The sequence below is a fragment of the Pinus tabuliformis genome, chromosome 8 (genome assembly GCF_031772625.1).
Source record: "Pinus tabuliformis cultivar Carrire ecotype Pingquan chromosome 8, CPIR1, whole genome shotgun sequence".
Taxonomy (NCBI): Eukaryota; Viridiplantae; Streptophyta; class Pinopsida; order Pinales; family Pinaceae; genus Pinus; species Pinus tabuliformis.
Window position 1 is genome coordinate 965884781 of NC_142294.1, and position 15938 is coordinate 965900718.

Genomic DNA, 15938 nt, shown 5'->3' on the forward strand with positions numbered 1-15938 from the left:
AAATATTCCTCTTGGAATGCCACCTTGAGCATAATTAATTAAGTTATGCCCAATAATAACCTCGTTTTACGGGAATTATCATAAAGTCACGGAACCAAAAACAAGATGTGTGGAACTGCTAATGATGATGAATATGCCAAGTGAATGCCACCGGACGCCATAAAAACTCCTCCAAACTCCATCAGAATCCCTGATGACATAAAATTGCTCCACTGTCTTGGCCATCCCTTGCCCTGGAAATCTACCCTGGTTGTACTATGGAGAAAAATAAAAATGGGGACAATACAAATCCGCCCACCCAAGATTGCTTGCCCTCAAGCAGTCTGCACTTATGCATTGTAGTGGCATTTGCAAACTGATACCAAGATCCCATATGAACCACTAGTCCACATCGTGCCTCCAAGCAATACAAACATGACTGGATCCCCCAATACCTAGATCCCATGCCCATCTTTGGCTCAACCTTCTACTAGTAGATCCACTTGGATCCCAATGCCACCATGGCCAATCATCGCTAAAGTCCCTTGGCTCAAATTGTGCTCTGTTTCTGGCTATAACTACTGCTCCATCGAGTGAATACCAACTCATCACCTCTTTCCAATCCAACCTCGGGCATAGGTTGAGGTCAACCCCACTCTACTAATGCTGGGCTAGTGCTGCTGAAATACTGATGAACTGTCGATCCACATCATACTGCCCATTGAAACATATAGTAACCCCCTCATCTAAGTGCCCCTATTGTATTATGCCTCGAACTAAGGTTGATACTCCCTCAAAAGGATACCAACTCATGATCTCCTGCCAATCTAAGGTATGGACTCTAGTGTAAGGGACAAGTCTACTATGCTTTTGCTGGTCCACGCTCAACTCGCGCTGCTCTACTTGGTCAATCGATAACATCTGTTGAGAGAACTCTACCTCTCTCCCTACAATGGGTATGAGTCGTCAAACTGTGTTGCACCCCCTGTCTATGTACTCCTAGAGAGGGTTGCTGCCTGAAAATGTTGCAGCTTTGCCGGTTGCCACTACATCTGTTTGCAACCCATCAATGGGTAGACCGAAAGATGGATGCATTGCCACCTCCCTCGTCTGATAGAAAACTCTACACTCCTCCAGTCCTCCAATCTCTTACAAAATTGTCTTGTCATACCCCAGCATCTCTTGAAGACATGTGTCTGCAAATATTGCCACCCTACTAGTTTTTTGTACCTCTGCCTACTCATCAATGGCTGACCCCAAGGGTGGCCGCTCATCCTCCACCATCATAGGCTCAATATGAACCTCCAACTGGCTCTCCCCAAAAGGATCGTCATGCATACTACGCACATCATCCTCCTCAGCTGATTCATGCTCCACCATACGCTGCTCATGATGAATCACCACTAGTGACTCATCATCCTGAATGTCTGCCATAGGGTCCACTAACTGCTCATCATATGAATCTGGCCTGCTGTCAACGACTCTACATGACTCATGCTCCTCAGAGGCATCCTCGTATGAACCCATGGACTCGTCCAAAGAAGAATCCTCGCCCTGAAGGTCAAAAGGAATCTCCACATGCTCTACCTTTGTCATCTCCTCAGTGTCACTCAAGCATGAGTGGTCATGTCCCTAAGGTCCCCTGCAAATGAAGCAAAGTCCCTTCCTCCTCAGCTCATTCCTACTGCATGATCCCCCAAACTTGAGTAGCTCCTCCTTGGTCAACTGTCTCCTGAATAGCCCAATGTTCTGCTCAACCAACCTTTCGGCTAGCTCATAAGCAGCAAGTGAGACCAACTGCTCTCTCCTCCAAACAAACAACAATCGAGACTACAACTCCCAACAAATGGCATCACGGCCTCTCATACATGATGACAAGATGGGTTGCATGTGTGCTATGACTATGTTAGGATGATGTTTCTTAATGCTAAAGAAGCATCATAACATTTGTAGGATAAGATCATTGCACTCAAGATCAAACATGACTTCATATGTCCTAGTCATGGCCATAATTTCTAGAACCTCAAGCTTCTTCCCAAGGGTAGAGTCTGCACTGTTGTCCAAGTCTTCAATAGTTTCTACTATCATCTTGAAAAATTGCCTCATAACATCATCATTGTAAGGAGCTATAGGGGCGGTTAGTCTTATGACGTTACTAAGACATGATGCAACTGGAATTCTAACCCCTTCACGAGGTTCCTCCAAGAACTTGTGTTGTATGAGAGCAAGCATAGCTGGTCTTAGAGCCCACATCAATTTCTTCCCTTCTAACTGGTTCGCTTCGGAAACGAGTGCATCTAGTTCATCTGGTTTGAAAATGACTTTCCATGTGACCCTCGTGTGTTTTAAATCTGTCCCAAGTGCAAGGATTTTGTGTCTTATCTCCTGCCCCTTTTGCACATCCTCTCGTTGTTCTCTCTGAAGAATGGCATAAACCCCCTTTGAGAAGGGTCAGATGTTTGTTGTTGCTAGTTTATAAAGGGAGTTCATGAAAGTTTGATCCATTTTTTAGCTAAAGACTAACAAGTATATTAAGTTGTTTTGACTGAGAGTTTTAAGAGAAGTACATAATAATATGACCAACGGACTGAACACTGACAACCCTTGCTGCTAACAAACAACACTTACAAACAACATGAGGTAGCCAAATAATTCAACATACATACTCTTTCACATGACATAGATGGCTCTCTACAACATTAAACTAAACCATTCCCTAGACGCTCAGTAATATTTTGACTCAACACAACAAGGACCAATTGACTCAAAACATAGAACTTTACTAACAACAATTCTAGTGAAATGACATCAGATTTAAACAAGAATAATACAACATATAGAAGTGGAACACCTGACCGATGTAGCCCAGAAATTGTTCAGCCTTGAAGGGAAAACATCCAGAACTCGATCAATTAATATTAGATCTCCATTACACCTTGGCAACTGCAATTCACTAAGGTACTGCAACTCTTCAGTTCTGTCATATGCATATCATTTCTTGGCAACCTTCTAATCTCCCAATCTCATGCACAGAATTCCTTTCAACGCTTTGGTCTCTCACACCTTATTCTAGCTTATGCACACAGGTACAGGAGAGTCACACCATGCATTATCTCTCAGATTTTGTTGCAAATTATATAGATTCTTTATTTGAACAAAGTGTGAATTAAGTGATGCGCACTACTCATACGCATTGGGTCTGTCACAGAACTTCAATGCACTTTCCGCACCCAAAATTCAACCCGCATCACAATTTAAAATTCATTGCCCAATCCTCTATTTCTCTCATGATACATTGATCTGTAGTGTTTACTACACTACATCCCCATTGCCACTCGCCGTCATAGAGCACTCGATCGCTGACTGACTCTCTAATGCATATTGATTTGCACTGACGGCAGTTCTATGCTCAAGTTGGCCTTGGCAATTGACGAACTCTTGACTGGTTCAGTGATCTGAACCTCGGCTACGACTACACAAGGTTGCCGACGCGCACGTAACAATATTGAGCTCTCACTTAGAAGATTAAAATTAAGAATTACTTCTGAAATACTTTAGAAATTCGTACTCTTCAACAATGTGGAGTCTGAACACTAAATCGACCTCCTCTGATGAACTTGAAACTGAAATTCTTCAAGCGTCCAAACCCGACTTTTGAATAGTTTTATTCTGTAGCCTTCTAAAAAATTTGAAAAATAATTCCATGGCCCTTTGTAAAATAAATAACCACCCAACAAATAATACCGGCCTTAATACACGCGCTCCGCCTTAGTCTGGAAAACACGCGATCAAATAACTTGTTCTGCTTCGATCACGGAATGTTCAGATCCTTTTGCAGATAATTAACACGATAGCTCCGTTTACGAAATCTCGGACAACTTCCTTCAAGTTGAAGTCGACTCATCAATAAAGAAATGGCCAGAATAGGAATTTGTTGTCGGTCCCTCAGGAAGAATGGGATCTCAACCTTCACTATGATCAGAAAGTGACCGATAAGAACTAGCTGATATCAATTTAGACAGAGAACGCTTGGCTCTTGATTTTAGCTCCACGGGTTCCACAAAAAAATATAGTCGACCAACCTTTTAAATTAATATGGGCTCTGTTAGTGTCAGTCTTTCCAGCCTTCCTCCAGTGATCAAATATGCTCTTACAAAGTGGTCTCAGAGTGTCAAGGTTAAATTTTGTCATTTCAAAGAGTTTTCAAGCAAAATTTGGTCACTAGGCATTAGGTCTAGGGTTTGCTTTCACTTCTTCTAAAATTTGCCCAAATGCCAATCTATGTCACTATTCAGCTGAGTCTATCATCATTCATAGGGTTTTCATTATCATGTCAGTGTCTAATGAGTCATTTTACACCTTGTTCATGCTTCAGTTGCGCCTAGGCAAGGTCATTTCCCTCTCCTAGGGTTTTGAAAGCTAATTTCCTTTGGATGGTCAAATCATTAGAAAAACTTGTATCCTGATGTTCATACACCTTCCCCTATCCTTAAAGTACCTTATCAAATGCTTCCCATCGCTGAGATCCCCAAATTCCTCATTTTTGCACAAACCCTAGTTTCTTGCTACAACCTGGCAATTTTCTAGGTTGGGCCTGTGTTTTGCCCTTTTGGACCCCTTCCTCTCACTCGATCTCCGCGATTCCACTTTCCCCTGCTTCCTAACATCCCTCCCTACTCCCAAAAATTTCCCCAAGAATTTAGAAGCCCCTTATCCCCTTCATTTCGCTTCATTTCGACAAAATCCCTTGTTCCACACATCGGGATAAGTTTCGCTCAAAAGCCGTTTCAGAGCAATCAAAGATGAATTTTGGGAAACTGAGAGAGGTTTTTGTCCACAATATGCCAAAGAATAAAAACATCATTCACTTTTTGCATAGGTGTCATGGTTTGAGAGAAATGTCAAGAATACCGTTGCCTCAGGAGAATCAAAGACACCTCTGAAGTGACCTTGGAAAAATCAAGTTTTCTCCTAGCTTGGTTGGCCAAATGATTTGCTTGATGGCTAAAATGATAACTAGACACAAAGAGCTTTCCAATGAGCTATCATGAGCTCAATTTGGGGTTGAGGAAGGCATTCAAAAGTTGACTGCAACAGCACTCTTCCTTGAGGCAGCCTCATTTGGCACTTTTTTATCAGTCTTGGGAGATTTGATTTTTGACAGGGCAAATGAACTTCAAATTGAAAAATTCCAGTTGGGTTGGAAATTAGACTCAAATACCTTTCCAACGAGCTATCCTGCACCCGATTCCGACGCCGGGAAGGCCTCCAAAAGCCTCCTGCAAAAGCGCGCGACCTGTTGGGAGTTCATCCATAGAAAATCGCCTGTAAACTCCCAAACAACCCCAAAATTCTTCAAGATTGCAGGTAGGCCTCTGATCATCAAAGTATTTTACTTGATAAAGAAAAATGAGCATGGGAAAGGTGTTTTAATGTCGTCAAATTGAAATGTGAGGTTCATGTATATTTGCTTTAAAAATGTCAAAGTGCAAGAAAAGATAGTGTTTTGTTTTGCTGTTTCAAGGTCATCCTTGTCACCCCACTTTTTCCCCACTTCTCTTTACCACCTCCTATATCATTTCTACCTAATCTCCCTACCAAAATATCAAAAGCCCTAAAACCTTACCCCTATTCCTAAAAATCAATAATATAACCCTAAACTCTACTTCCCATAAAACCTTTGCAATGATAATGATATGATGTTGTATAAGTCATTATTCCTTCCCTTAATTCCCTTTTTCATGTATTTTCCCTAATTCCCCTTAGAAGTCTCCCTTCCCTAACATCTCCCTTATGTTATTTGTCCCCTTGAAGCAGCATTTCAAACAGGGAAAAACAGCAGGTCATTTGAGCAGAAGCAGCAGTACATTTTAGCCACTTTGCTCCTGAAACCATGTCAGAAACCGAGACCGACTATGAGCAAAGTGATGACCGTGAGCCAACACCAGAAGTTGAGGTGCAAAGGAGGCCCCACAGGGGTGGTAAGAGTGGTCACCATCTGAGAGAGGAGCCCACCTCTTTGACCTATTTGCAGGCTTGTCCACTTGCAGTCACATGTTTCCCCTACCTCTCATGTTATGAATTTTGCGAGAGGATCTCTCAAATCCAGCATCATAGGGAATTGGTTCGCTTGTTTGTTTTGCATTTGCATAATGGGCAAGTAAATCTTGCAGGGGTGGATTTTATATTGTCATCTGAAAGTATTGCTCAAGCAACAGGAATACCAAATGTGGGAGAAGAGTGGAACAAGCGCAAAGTGTTGGACAGATTTCAGTATGATCCCTTCATTAAACCTGCCTACATGAGGTCCATAACTGGTATGTTTCCCTTCAGATTTTTGAGGGATGAGTATGCTCCCTTGATGAGGCTCATCATGCGCTATTTCACCTGTGAGGGCAGGTTTGCATACTTGTATTCGTACCATATTCGCTTGTTGATGCATTTCACACGGGTACAAATGATGAACGTACCATTGTTCATGTGCCGGGATATTGAGAGGATGGTGCCCTTGGTGCAGAGAAGGAGCCCAGCACAGCAACACAGGAGCATTTATCATTATGGTTTGATCCAGCGTGTGGTCATCCATCAGTTGGCTCAGCAGGGTATCCCATGGGAGGATTTTATCTCTCGGGATTTTTTCACAGCATCAGCATCATCTCCCCCTAAGGTTGTTCATGAGGAGGGAGGGCCTTCACAGCAGCATGATAGTCCTGAGACCAGACATGTTAGCTCTCCTCCATTGGTCACATATCAGAGAGGCCACAGGGTCTTATTTGCATCAGCTAGGCGAGTATTATCTCCACACCAGGTGGAAGGGGTCTCGCCTTCTTCATCAGCACCACGAGTGTTATCTCCACACCAGGTGGAAGGGGCCTCGTCGTCGACAATAGCACAGGCATCAGAGAGGGGCAAACAGCCCAGGATTGATGAGGGGCCATCAGGTGTTCCAGACATAGAGGTTGTTGACCTTGATATCAGTTCTCCTAGCCTAGAGTCAAAGGAGATCATTCAACACCTAAGAGCTGAAAATGATTCATTGCAGCAAATATTGGAAGGGGCACAATGGACGATCACATATTTAGAGTAGCGCAACAAGCAGTTGGAGGATGAGCACACTCTTGATGAGTTGCGGAGGATTCATGAGGACCGCAACTTGGCTCGAAAGAGACTCGGCGATTTGGCACCCGTTGAGCGAGAGGCTATGCTTCTCCGGGTCAATGCTCATTTGGAGAGGTTGCTGTCCAAGGCCAACCAAGATAAGGACTTGCTCAGGAACATGAAAAATCACTATTGGGCCTGAATGCACGTATGCAAGGCGAAAATGAAGGTGATTCAAGGGCGGTTGGCCAAGGCACTAAAACGACGAAAAAGGCCCGATCCCCTCCACATCTTGGCAGAGGCTTCCTTGAAGGAGCATGATATTAAATGACCTCACTACAGCACAAATTTCAAAAAAATTTGAGCATCTTTGGTCACTTATGAATTTTTGGGTTAAAAACAGGTTTTTCTCCCTGACAGGTCGCGCGCCGCGCGCGACCTATTCGATGGGCAACTTCATTTTGGGAAAACTCAGCATTTCTGGATTTTTCATGCAAAGATACACCTGCTCAGCAATTACCAAGAGATTTCATCAAGTTTTGAGCCTCCAGAAGGTCAAAAAACAAGCAAAAAATGACTTTCTGCCACCTTTTTGACACATAGGAAGCAGTCTTGGGAGATTGCAATTTTGGAGGGGCAAATGGCCACCAAATTCAGAAATTCCACTTGGGTTGGAAAGTAGACATCCAGACCTTTCCAACAAGCCCACTTTTGCCTCATTTGGATACCTGGAAGTGCCTCAAAAGAAGCTCCAAAGAAGCGCGACCTATCAGGATTAGGGCGCGACTTGTTGGGCAATTTTCACAATTTTTCACCTACAGCTCAGGAATTCGCCTAGCTTTGGCCAGTTTTGACTTAGGATGGGATTTTTCACCCTCTTTGATGTAATTAATGTATTTTCATGTTGATATGACACTTATTTACCTATTCTAGAAGATTCATTCATGAAATAGCAAACATTTAATGAATGAATTGGTTTCCTAGCTTATAGAGGCAAGTTGTTTTGACTGCCTAGATTTTAGTGCTCAGTTTAGAATTGGTTGGAACAGCTCCTAGAAGAATGAGCTCGACCCCTAGAGGCAAGGAAAGATGTTAGATTGCCTATATTATGTACTCTCTTGGTCATTTTCATGGTTGGACTCTTGAGGGAGAAAGCTCTATTGTATTATTCATTGTATCTCTGCAATTTTGGCAAAGGAAGAAAGACCAGGGTTTTGCAGTCCTTTTTGGGATTCCTGTGGTTACATGTATTGATGGTGTGCTTCTCTTTGTACTTGTAAGTGTGTTATGTGAAATCATCCTCTTTCTTTTTCTTCTGAAATTAGGCAATTGAAGTGTTAAAGTAGAATTCATGATTTCCATGCTCTGCTTTTAAGTTTGCTTAATATCAATGTTTTCATTTGTTTAAGGAGAACTCAAGGTGATTGCTTGCTCTCCTTAGCTCCTCACCGGTCATTCCTACCCATTCACTTAATTTAAAGGCATCAATACCGTCTCCTACCTTGCCCCAAAGAACCCCCTGCAAAAACTGTGTCCAATCCCCGCACCCAAAATTGCCTTTCCCCGATTTTCCACCAAAATCCAAAAAATCCAAAAATAAACTCTTTTTATCAGTTTACTAGCCTAAAATCAGTGTTTCCTTATTGGTTATCTCGCCCGTTGAAGATCTTTACCGAGATATACCGGAGAGAACCCTCTCCTGCCCTGTAGGGCTAGCTACGAGGCTAAGTGGTTTGATGTTGCCTTGGAGTTTGCCTTTCTCAGCCTGAGGTGAAATTTCAAGCTCTAACAGGCTCCTTCCATAACAATCCACGATCTTCGCTCAAATTTCCCGTCACGAATTTCAATTAATCCCTTTTAAAATTGAAACTTGACAATATAAATATTTAGAAAAAAACTTTACGACCCTTTTCAAATGTTTTATGGCCCCTATTTCGGAATAATGTGCCACCCCTTTGATCTCAACTAAAAATTTTCTCGCAACCCTTAAGCAGAAGTAATACTCACGCCGACCCTTAAAATTTTGATAAATTTTTTCTCGACCTTCCAGGGACAAATAATTTGCCCTTTGAGACTTGAATACTCACGGTCTTCATAAAATATGAGTCGGTTGTTTGCAATTTAAAGTCAGCTTTCTTGAACTTTGGTAAATGACCCATCCAAATTTCAACGACCATGGATCAACATATGTGGTGGCCCCACTCTAATGTCACGTCCTAATTTCAAATGCCACCGCCTTGCCCCTTTAAAATATGTTGCGGCCTCTTCAAACACTTTACAACCCCATTTCAAATTTACGGCAACCACGACTTTTTGGATTTCAACAAAAAATTGTAATTCTTGCCACCTTATGAACATTAAAAATTTGGCCAATGAAATAAAATATTTGGCCTCCTAATCTTTGCCCCGAATTCTTGAAAGAAATTTATTCTGCAAAATAATGACTCTGGAAAAATAGAAGAAATCTTGAAACCCTTGAATTGATCTACAATTGAAAATGGAAAACCCGCAGGCTGAGCCAAGTCCGAGGCTTTGATACCACTATAACATCCCGAATGGAACAATTTGGTGTTTTCTTCAAATTCTAACTCAAAATTTCTTCAGATAAAACTTTCATTCATAAATTTGCAGCAATTGAAATCAACCCAAATTTCACGATTAAATTATCATTCATTTAACAGAAGATTATCATGTAAAATGAAAAACAAACAAAGTACTTCAAGCCAATGACACAATGAACATGAAAATTCTCATCTTTTATTATAATAGATAAACTGGGGTTACATGCATATACAACCCAAATAGCTGAGATGAAAAGATGGCCTCCATGATAATCTGCTACACCGCTATGTTGACCCTCCAAACTGAACTGAATTGCACTGCTGAGGTCTCCTGTGAATTTTGGATGAATTCACCAAGGGGAGATGGGTACTCGCCTAATCTCACTGAATCAGCCAAGGGTTTCTGTCGTGGGGCTACCAATGGAGTAGAGAACTGGCTTCTCAACATCTCATAGAAGAAACAATATCAAATCCAAGATGTCTTCAAATGACCTCCTCCTCCTCTTTTGTAGATCTAATGGATAGATTTCCAAGCCTCTAGAAGTATCTTATTTTATTATTTTATTATTACTCTAGAAGCTCCTCCATTGACTTTATCTTAAGTGACCTTTTAATTTTAATTTATTTCACTTAAGTCACTTTTGGCCCATTTCCTCCAATTAATTATTTTTCCTTAATTGAATGACTAATTAAAGTAATTTTTAATTAAGGAAAATGGTAAATCACCCACCATACTCTCTCTGGCCACCATAAATCACTTCTTAGCATCCCATCCTATAGATCTTCTCATTTTGGTTCCAACGAGCTATTATACTAAGGTGTTTTGTCAAATATTCCTCTCAGAATGCCACCTTGAGCGTAATTGATTAAGTTATGCCCAATAATAACTCCGTTTTACGAGAATTATCAGAAAGTCATGGAACCAAAAACAAGATGTGCGGTACTACTCATGATGATGATGAATATGCCAAGCGAATGCCATCGAACCCCATAAAAACTCCTCAAAACTCCATCGAAACCCCTGATGACATAAACCTACTCCACTAACCTGACCATCCTCTGCCCTGGAAATCCACCCTGGTTGTACTATGGAAAAAATAAAAATGGGGACATTATAGTTTGCCACAAAAGCACTTCTTAACTCAAGAGAACTTCGCCCTTATGAACTGCAGAAATCCGTGGCCTGTTCTAGACAATTTTCTCAGAGGTTCAGTCACCAATCACTATGACTTGTCCATACATCAATTTATGGGGAAATTCGTCCAACCTTACAGACCTACCTTGAGCTCCCTTGATGATCTTGGTTGATGATTTTTCCTGTTGTCAAAACAAGTAGAAGAAAAAGAAAAATAACTAGCTAGGGTGGAATCTTTCACCACCAGTGATGGGTCTTAAAACCTTCAAAGATCCAACTCAAGAAATCAAATGATTTGATCCACAATTCATGATGCCTCATTTGATCTCAACTCTCATCTATTTATAGATTTTCCATGAGCTTCAACAATGTGAGGGGTTGTGTGTGCAACCCCTAATTTAGCTTTAGCCAACCCAATTTTTGTCCAATGTTGCCCCAACATAGGAAAAATTGGGTTTTTACCCCTTTAACAAGACTATAGCCTACGGGATCGGATAGGCTATTTTGTCCCTTATCATCCTTCAATTTGAAGAGGACATTACATGTGACGTTCTCCTTTATCTTTCATTTTCATCCTTTTAATTTAAGAATTTAACATTACCATTAGGGAGCATCTAGGAAGTGTATAGGGAGCATCAACGGAGCACCTTAGGAATGTCCAGGAAGCATGCTTCCTCACATATTGGTTCAAAATTTTTGGAGAAAAAGCTCTGCGGAACCATCCGAGGGGTTTCCCAAACCGTGATGGAACAGCAGTTTGGGCCTACAGAACCATGGTTCAGGCCAGCAGAACTGTGGTTTGAAAACGTCATGGTTTTGAAAGTCCAAGAACTGTGAAGAAAGGGCAGAACTGTGGTTTTGCCCAAGGATCATCCACGGATCCGTTCGGGACGCAAATATGCCTGGGGGAGGGTTCCTGCAACTCTGTATTAAATCCAACTATTCTACAAGTGCATTGGATTGGAAGTTTAGAGAATTATTTCTCAAAGCAGTGGGGCCTTGACATTGAGGTTTTGTGTCAATGTCAAACTTGTAACTTATATAGTGAGACAATCATTATCTTCTATAAAGATGACATTTATTTATCACTTGAGAGTGCTGGCAGTTACGTTGGATTATTTTAGATAAAGTAGAGTAGCGAGTCAAGGCACATGTTTCTAATGGTACTTGGTCTAGCTTCTACGACCGCCCTTCAATAACTGGAATCTACAAGTATGGGATTTGCAACATGTGTCCAATGCTTGGAACCACTTTTCCATTTGACCATATGCTCATGTCCGATTAAGTCATACTTTTGAATTCAAATTGGCACTTATTGCATGCCTCTTAAAATGTCTATGGTGCTGTGAAACTGTATTCTTGCATGCTTCTTAGAACTGCTAGGCATCTATTTGAGAAACGGTATTCTTTATTTTAATGTTTGAGTGCATGTTGGATATCCGTGATAAGGATGATATCGATACCCAATTTAAGTCATGCACACTAGAATAAGCTGATATGACGAGCATGATCACACAACAATTTTTTTATGGATAATAATCTGCAGAACCCATGTGTTCTTGATCATGGGAAACACACAGTATCACAATTATTTATGATGAAAAATTTCTTCATTATATTGTCCTCAACTTCTGAAACTGGACAATGATAAAGGTTAACTCTTAATGTTGCTGTTCAATTAGGAAGTTCTTAACTACAACTGTAGAGGCATGGATGCATTTGCCTACACTGTGTGGTGGCTTTGGAGTCCAGAACCTATTCATATCAACAAGGTTCAAAGGATCTAAAATTTTGGGTCATATTCTTATAAATGCTTTCAAATATGGATTCTATAGAATGATTACAGGTTACAACAATAGCCGTTCAATTCAATATATTCCTGATATTGGCTGTGAAGATTCTTATTCTTGGACTTTGCATAAATCTCTCCTCTCTGTATTAGCACAACTGTATGAAATTCCCATCAGTTTTCATGTCAAACGTCAGATGATCCAATTAGAATAATTGGACAAGGCACTTCAATATTATGGCCGCAAGAAAGCTTCCCTAGGAACACTATTCAATGTATCTTCACTGGGCTTCTATAAATTATTAAGGCAGATGTAAACAGTGCATTCTCTCATTTTTTTACTTAAAAATTTACCATCAAGAAAAATAACATAATCGTTTTAAACCTTTTATTTTGAAAAGCATCAAAGGGTTAGTTTTTTTACAATAATATAAATGATTGTTTGTATATTCTCTTAAATCATTAGACCTTGCACTTTCTCATATTATATTTTGTTTGTCGGTGCAAACACATGCAGCACGGTGAATGACCTTGGGGTTACAACATCAATACTTTCAGAATCAACCTACAGGCGTACAAAGTGATCGCTATTACTGAAACATTCATATTAAGGTGGTATAAATCAGTTGTAGTATGCTGATCAGAGTGACTTGTTGCATTCCGGGGTTCACCATTTCTCTTTTGCAGGACAGAGATCTGTTTGTTGAACAAATCAACCAGATTGCACACCTCAAATCAATAGAAATAAGATGCCAAGAGATGTGACAACTGATTCCCTTTCGAATTTCAGATTCTGTTCAAGATATGAATAGAAATTTGTGCTTTTATTACTTCACTTCTGACGTCATCTCCACATGATAGCCAGCCTGAAGGTTACTCTATATTCGGATGTGTGAGAATATAATTTGCAGATTGTGCAAGGCACAAGTTCTAAGAAGAATATTTGTAAGTATGCATTTGGACATAATCGAAGTGCAAGAAACTTTCCATGCTCTTTGAGATTACGATTATCTTTTTTGAGAGTCCCGCATAGCCTATATTGGTGAAATTGGTCATTGTAACATCAATAAGCATGTTGAGGCACAATCTCATTCTTGGTGTCTTTAAAAATCGTATAAGTCATAGTGTGCTGGAAATTTGATCTACATAGGAAGGGGTACATGGAAAGGCCAGAAGTTTCCTAATGTATAAATGTAAATCGTTGCACAGACTTGAAACTAATAAAATTAGATGAACAATATCTCTGTAGATTCTAAATATTACCATTTTAATGTATTTACTATGTGCGACAAAAAGTAGAAGCGTGAAAGAGAATGCATTCATTGCTATATCCAAATTTGTGATAGGTTATTTTAGTTACATAAGAGAACTTTTCATTCAGATTACCAAGCCATCATTATGGTACAATTACGCAAGAGTATTCCAATTAATCTCTAGTTTCACTGTTTAGCAGCTTAATCTCCCATTTGGGTTATATTGTACATGCTAAAATTTGTGGCTCCATCATTCTTTTCAATTAACCAATCTAAGGCTATACATTATTCATTTTTGACACTCATAGCAGTCACCTTTAAATTTGCACGGTGAAAGAAAGAGCTTGAGGCCTCCCACTTTAGCCAGGTATACTAAAAATTATGGTTTTCTAGAAATTTGGGAAACTAGAGACTGGTTAGTCCTCTAAAGGAAAAATGCTTCTATAGGATGTTTGACTGCCATAGTAGAAACGGGCAATAGAAAATGGCAACATTACAAGGAATGACAATCAGAGGGTTTCAGGTACAAGAAACTATACCTTGTAGAATATAGGGCCTTGGGGCCCCTCCCCTCCAGGCCTAGGAACATCTTAAAGGATATTTTAACACTAAATCTTCTCAATTAAAAACAATTTTACTAATATAAAAAATACTAATATTCATTATTATTGTCATATGACACAATGTGAAGTGATATGACACAATGTGAAGTGTACAACGTAAAGCAATGAAAGCAACTTGCATTGTTCAACATTTCAAGATCAATGAACCAAAACTACAAAAAATTAGAAAAGAGTATACTTTGTTGTGACAACATATACCACATGTCATTAAGTTTCCATTGACAATATTGACAACTCAACTACAAGTTTACAAAATCCAAATGAGCTAGTATTTTGGAGCATTTTATATTGGTGGAGTTGAGTTGGAGCCACTTCTTTAATCTTGGTCATCAATGACACCTTCTGGCATGCCTTTAGAATTTTCCTATGAAACCTCAAAATAAGCCTGCACTTGCTATCGCATTGTGAACCTCCATAATCCCATATTTTAGTAGATTTACCTTGGTATTCTAGTTGTTGAAACGGAAGACAAAGTTACCAAATCCTCATCATATTTTGAGTTAGGTGATTTTTTTCCATAGTTTGGATGAAAACATACATAGTTGATCTTTGAGAGAGAGTTAGAGTTTTGGATATGGCATGAGGTCCGAGATTTGGGGCGTGTCTTTTTGACTTCATTGTTGGCCTTGATAGGAAGTGCCTTGTGGCATGTGGTATTAGGGACGCCTCTACTGGCTAGCCCAATGCCAAAAACCACTATTGTCATTGTTTCAAGCTCTTAGAGAGTGGAAGGGAGCAATGATGGCTCCACCAAAGGCACTCCATAAGTTTGCATTGAAAGTCTACAATGAGGGTGTTGCAACCCAAAACCTCACTTATCGTGATAAAGTCCTAAAGAAAAAGTAAGACCTTGGAGGAACTAAGCGGGGCTATCCAATATCACCACATTAGCACCCTCTCTCACTTTTGGTTGGCTTTCCTTCAACATAAGGTATTTATTCTTAGAATAGGATTGCTAAGGCTATGCAATGAAGGTTGAAGGTTAAATTAAGAGTTAACTTTAGCAAAAAAGAAATATGAATAGGGTGATGGGTGGACCAAGATTAGTGTCAATCCATTGGGTAAGTGGGGTTTGTTGTCCTTTGTTGACCATTTGGCTAAAGAATTATGTCAAAGAATCTAGGTGAAGGGTTTGTTTTAAAGATGGTTGTTTCGGGAATAAAACCCTTGAATTAATGCAAATAAACTCTTATTTTGTAAAGTATAACCAAATTGTCGAGATCCAACAATAATAGTATAACAATCTTGAAAGATGTTGATAGAAGACTTAAGATGATATTAGACAATACACATACTCATTTTGAATATTGATATTATCTAACAAGAACAAAAAGCGTATAGAAGATTCTTCAATAGCTTAAACATTAGTACATATAGGAATTGTCTAGAAGGCAACAATCTATTAATGCAGAGGAACTAATATAAACAAATTGTTCATTTACTTTACTTAGTATTGGAAATAACTTTGCCAAGGGATTTAAGGGTGGCTAATCCTTAGCC

General features: G+C 39.9%; 1 protein-coding gene across 4 annotated transcripts in view; it reads left to right on the top strand.

Moving 5' to 3' along the window:
• The window catches only part of LOC149238677 (WUSCHEL-related homeobox 8-like), a 298849-nt gene extending 285558 nt beyond the window's left edge, over positions 1 to 13291 (top strand). For 3 of the 4 annotated variants that reach the window (XM_089373147.1, XM_089373148.1, XM_089373146.1), the window contains one exon: positions 13080 to 13291. In XM_089373147.1, the coding sequence (XP_089229273.1) occupies positions 13080 to 13146 (67 nt within the window). In that variant the 3' untranslated portion in view covers positions 13147 to 13291. The remainder of the gene's footprint in view (positions 1 to 13079) is intronic. The other variant, XR_016246388.1, reaches the window with a different exon arrangement.
• The last annotated feature ends 2647 nt before the right edge of the window (positions 13292 to 15938 follow it).